General features: G+C 38.7%; 1 protein-coding gene across 1 annotated transcript; it reads right to left on the reverse strand.

Moving 5' to 3' along the window:
• Nucleotides 1-3,216: 3,216 nt before the first annotated feature.
• On the reverse strand, nt 3,217-5,748 carry LOC100550942 (claudin-8-like). Its single transcript, XM_019612406.1, has one exon. It carries the CDS (start codon nt 5,622-5,624, stop codon nt 4,956-4,958), a length of 669 nt encoding a protein of 222 aa, XP_019467951.1. The 5' UTR covers nt 5,625-5,748; the 3' UTR covers nt 3,217-4,955.
• Between the last annotated feature and the right edge of the window lie 407 nt (nt 5,749-6,155).

Consider the following 6,155-nt stretch of genomic DNA (forward strand, 5'->3'; position numbering starts at 1 on the left):
CTGTAGAAGAAACGGACAACAGAGATTTAGCATTGTAATGCATTATTCAGTTTGACTGATGCAGGGAACAGGGCTTGATTGTTTGTAGTTTCTATTTTTAAGTATATTTTTTGCACACAGGTGCTGGAATTGTCAGTTAAATTGTGTACATGAAGTGAGATTCTATGTTTTAAATAAAGTAAAAAAGAATACTGATGAGAACTGCATGATAAATTCATTTCTAGTAATGGATACCCAGGTAGTATTTGTTTATTACTGGGACAACAGTTATAGGACTGATTTTTCTTTTGAGGTCTAACATATATAATGTTCAGTTCAACGTTTTAAGGTAATTCTGTCAGTTCACTCCTCAGAGCACAGAGCTGCCTCCAGATTCTCTGGCTCCGCTTCCCCTGTCACAGCAGCAATCACTGCAGCTCGAGCTGTGAGTTCTCCTGGATAACAGACAGACCCAGAATCCTTGATTAAAATGACACCTCTTCTTAAAACTCATCTCACCTGCAAGATCTGTTCTGGTTTGTAAGGTGCTTATGAAGGAGGTATGTTGAAGAGGAGTGTCTCTGCAGCAGTACACACACACCACTGGCCTCCCTACTTGAACTGGGTGCTATCAGCGAGAACACAGTAAAGCTTTCTTTTCCATAACACCTCAAAATTTCACACTATTCAGGTGATGATATTTTCAAGTGAGAAGATTTTTAGAAGGAACAGGCAAGTGACTGCATATAAAAGAATAAAAACCCAATGGAAACAACAGCTCAGTCGTTTTCAAAGGAGTAGAATGGATAAGATCCTAAGGTAGCCTTTTGTATTCTGTTTTTCTTCTGGTACAAACAGCTGAGCTTCATGAAGTGCTTTCCCTTCTCCCTTTAACTGTTTAAAAAAATGATGCTGTTGGTTGTATAGTCACTGAGGACACAACTGTGTCCTTCCATTCTGATACCCGGAACTGAGCAGCCTCTCTGGTGCTGACTCTGCAGGTGCATGTGGCTTGCTAGCACTGCTATCACAAACCCTTCCTTAGCCAGCTCTGCTCCTTGATGTTGCAGAAAATGAAATCTTTGTGCTTTGAAATATTTTTGGTTTGTCCTCATTGACAGCAGGAACATTTTTTGCAAGGGGCAACCGAACACAATAAGCGCTGCCACAGATCTTTCTGGCTGAACACGTCCTATTTATCAGGGTATTTCTTGTTTTCTTTTGCTTTCTGTAGTCATAAAATGTCACTTCAGTCTTACTTGGACTCTGAAACTCAAATTACATTGGCAAAGTGTGTAAGACAGAGAACATTCCTGTAACAGAGAGAAAGGAGAACAATTGTTTACTTGGTGGGTCAGCTCTGTCCCAGTTTTTAAAGATCGTATAGGAATCCCCTGAAAAGACCTTTGTGCCTTTTTCAAAAGGACAGTTTTAGTCAATCAGAGGGATGCAATCAACAGTCAACTTCTGACTTTGTGAGTATTGTTAATATTCAGGGCAGTTCATAACATTTTTAATATAAATTTTTGTAGAGATAGTGTTCCTCCCACAGAGGTTTTTCTCTGCATATCAGGACAGATGACTACATGCACTCCTTTGTCTCAAACCCTGTTTGATTCAACTTTCTATTATAATGAAATGTTTTGCTAAGCCATCATTTTTGCTATAAATATGTTCCTTTGGCTGCATCTTAGTCATGGATTGTTTGTTGCACAACCTTTTCTTTTCAGCTCAGGGATGAATATACATTTTGGGACCAGCTTTTGAAATACTGACTTGCTTCAAGAAACTTCTTATAAGCAAGACTTGGAAGCCAACACTAAATCAGTTTTGTGTATTTTATTTCCCAAGGAATCACACTCACTTTGTTTATTATCTATCAAACCTAAAGCATAGTGTAAAAAACAAGACTGAATTAGAAGAGGACATTATAAAAATACTGAATCTGTTTTCCTCTTCCAGTGGAGAAATACATTCATTCACTTTAATACAAAAAAAAAGTACTATGATACAAAGATATAAAAAAAAGAAAACCGAAGGGTTCATACATTTATTTCAAATACATACCAAAATCTCAGCTATTCACTTATATTTCCAAAGCGATTTTGCCTTGTGATCTCAAAATATTAAAATATATGATAGCATCAGGATATTAGATATTTAAATACAATTTCTAATTAGCTGTTATTAACAAATACATCAGGCCTGAAGTTTCTGACAGTCGTACCTAAAGGAATGTGAATGTACTACCACTGTAACAAGTTTATTGCCTCCACTCCTTAATGAAGTAGAGCTCCAGCACATAAAAGCCTGACACAGTATTTTAGTAATCTCCAATCTATCCATAGTAAATTATACTCACATGCCAGGCCTGAAAAAGTATTTATTTTTATTCTCATGCCTCCAAACTGTACCTTGCAACTACTTCTGAGCCTTGTTGATTTTGAACTGAGGAAAAGGAAGAACTAGAAATGGTGACTCTTAATAGCTGCAAACGCACCCATAGCGTTCACTCAGCCTCCTTTGTACCTCACATACAGAGGTAAAATATTCAGTAATCGTCTTAATGGGGTTACCCACACCATCATCCCCTAAAAGGGAATTTCTATTCTATTCAAAGACAGATTAAACACAGCATGAATCTCTTGCGGATTCACATCTCCTGACAACTCAATCCTGCACCAAATTTTAGTGCCACAGGCTCTTAAACATGTGTGGGTGAGTGTAAGGCACTAAATCACATCACTGGAAATTGCAATTTGTGTCAATAAAGCCCCACACATCCAGCCCAGTATGGCCATACAGTTGAAATCAGGATCAGATTCCAAATGTCCACACAAGCACATTGTTGTCTGTTTGAGCTCATCTTCAGACCAACTGGTAAAAGAGGAGGATGAGTAATACACAACTATCAAATGTTAATGTTAGATGTAAAAAGCGTAGGTTTTCTCTGAAATCAGTCCAAAATACTCAAGTAAAGCAGTTTTATCTTTAAACCCTTTGAAAATAAAGTTGTTGCTAAGATGACACACCCAGTTCAAATTTGATTTCCAGATCAACCTTCTGATAGTAAAGCATTCAGGATCCCTTAATTAATGTTATAGAAAGCTGCACTTAATTACTTCTTAAGCACTCGTATCTACATAAAGTTGCATTACACTGCATACATCATTATTTAAATCCATTACCTACACATAAATACGCGTCAAATTTGCATTGCAAATGTCTTCATCCTCTGCTGGGTTAATCACAAATGTCATATCTAAATTAATCCAAAAACTTCAGTTCCGGCTCACTAATCAAATATTTATTTAAAAAAATATGTATTATAATATACACATACAATAAAATAATAGATGAAGGTCTTCCGGGTAATATAAATTATAATCAAATTCAAGAAAACAATTCCATTGAAGTAACTTTTCTGGTCCAGTGAGAGCTGTTGTTAAAGATATTGTGTATACCACACATACGGTGGCATCAGCCATCAGACAACATAAAAAATATATTTTAGCACTAGAAAATCTATGCAGAAATGTCACCTTCAAGATCCATCTGGAATTAATAAGTGCTAATTTGACTCCTCAAGAGATGAGCAGAGCACTTTAAACCTCTTTCCTAGTAACAAGAAATTCCCACTAAAAGATCTGAGCTGGTTGTTGTAAATGTAAATGAGTGCTAGCTAATATATGTAACACATATCCACATTTGGCCCCATGGTTTCATTTGACTTTCATTTCATGTAGTCAAGTTTATAAAAGGCTTTTTTAATTAAATGTAGCTTTCCATCTTCTTGTAATTGAACCATCAAATGAATATATAGAGGCATTGCTCTGTACAACTTGAAAAGTCATTAAACTCAGTTTTCAGATACCAGTCAAAGACATAGGAAAGGATCAAACTGTGTCATGAAATATCAATGAGATGGTGCCATCCATTACTACTGTGTGAAGACCAAGAAAAAATGTTTTTAAATGGAACTCCACTTAACAGTACTGTGACATGCCTGCTTTTAAAAGCATGTTCCAAGGTTCATCTGTGAAAAAGCACAATGGACAGTCAGGAATCAGGTTACTCAGCTCACATTTTAAGATAGGTTTTGTAAACATAAAGCAGTCAGAACAACATCAGGACTTGTTTTTTGCAGGCATGATATAAAACGTAGGCAGGAACTCTTGATCTTCCAGCAAGCAAGTGGGGATTGCACATTTAGATTTGCCTGGCTTCTTTAATTACACTTCACATAATCACAGTTCTTTAAAGTGCTGAAGACAGATACTGTCCTGCATTTTGTAGAAGAGAAGAATCCTTTAAAGATGGGACATACCAGGCAGCAGAAAGTTAATACATTCATGACAAAGTCTGGTGAAGCGAATACAAATTTTATTATTCCATGAGATGAATTCTGTGCACTGCAGAAGATGTAGGAAGGACATATCAGCTCCACAAGTGTCTGTGAAACCCACAGTCAATCAAAGGTCTCTGACAAGAGAGCATGAACATCTGAGTGCTAGTGTTGGAAATAAGATTACTGGGGGCTTTTCCATTCATTCAATGACTTTTTTCCACCACACTGCCAAATCCGTGCTTCTCATCACTGTTGTAGGTCAGTCCTTACGAAGACTTTACCTTAGAGTAAAATGCACTGCCCCTTTTGCCTGTCATGGTCTTAGGGGTGGGCAATGGTACTATTGTACAGTAGCTGCCTTCCTTCCAGCTCAACTGTACTGTTAGTCTTCTACAGGGATTTCCTGATAGCTGTTGTTTCTTTCCATGCCAGTGAGATTTTTCTTTTGAGGTCTAACATTCCCATGTAATAACATTTCCTACAAGCATGTTAGAGAGCAAAGAAGTGTGTCAGTAGTAAACAGCAAATGAAAAAAAATTGTTCATCTATTACAGACTCACAGTTTAATCAGGCACTGGAGTCAGTCAGAACATATCAACACACTAAGTTGAAAGATTCCATGTAGCCACTACACGTACGCCTGCATGCTTAGCAGTGTCCCTCCTGCCATGTTAGGTTTGTGCAATCTGTGATGAGGAAGTGAAGGATACCTAGATTTTGGGGTTGTTCCAGCCCAGCACCAGAAGATACAGTACACTACTCCCGCAATGACAAGAAATGCAGCGCTCACCCAGCCCACATAGAGAGCAGCTCCTAGTTCTCGTTTCAGTGGCGTAGGGACTTTTGCATCGTAGAAGTCATGAATGATGCTGCCACCAGTCCAGGACACGGGGATCAGAACAAGGACGCCTGTCACAAGAAAGGCAACTCCAGCTGCTAACATGAAGATACTGATGCCCTGGGGATCCTCCTTGGTCCAGTGAGTGTACTTCACGCCAACAATGGCCATCAAAAAGGCAATGATTGACAGGAGCACTGCAATGCACATGAGGGCTCTGAACGCTTCTAAGGGTGGGGGAAGAGCCAGGATAGAGTCGTAGAACTTACACTGTAGCCTGATGCCCATCTGGCTGATGCAGTCCATCCACAGTCCTTCCCAGATAGTCTCAAACACCACGATGTTACTGTCAATGTGGGCGGAAACTCTCCATTGTGGCATAGCTGTAGCTGCCAAAGTCCCGACCATGCCCACACCTCCAAATATTAAACCAATGATCTGTAATGCACAGCAAGCCATGCTTCTTCTGAAAAAGGCACCTCAAGCAAAGGGGCCTAGCAAGTCTTCCAAAATCACTCTTTCACTGAAGAAATATGAAGCATGGGAGAGAATATTTTATCCTGTTGTTTCCTCATACGGTAAGATGCTGATTTTTTTCTGATGCTGCTCTCTCCAGTAGGAGGTTCAAACAGGTGGAAATCTATTTCTGACTGGCTAAAAGAACCTGCTATTTATTTGCTTTGAAATCCCCTTTGACTAAAACGCCTACCTATCAAGCCTAACGAGTTTCCAGCCAATGGAACAATAGGGAGGGGTTGATTTTACTGCTGCTTATGCGTATTGTGTCAGTAGTAATTTTATAATTAAGTGCCAGGGATTCACTTAAAAGCACCCCATTGCAGGGCTAATAATTTCTTAACTGCAAGATTGCAGCTATGTTGAAATTCAGCGCAGAAAGTTTGAACTTGCCTCTTCAAATGTTATGTAAAATAGATCATTACAGTTGTTCTTATGACAAAAGTTTAAGTTGAAGTGGGGCTTACTTTCTAA

The sequence above is a fragment of the Meleagris gallopavo genome, chromosome 1 (assembly GCF_000146605.3).
Source record: "Meleagris gallopavo isolate NT-WF06-2002-E0010 breed Aviagen turkey brand Nicholas breeding stock chromosome 1, Turkey_5.1, whole genome shotgun sequence".
In the NCBI taxonomy this organism is placed as follows: domain Eukaryota; kingdom Metazoa; phylum Chordata; class Aves; order Galliformes; family Phasianidae; genus Meleagris; species Meleagris gallopavo.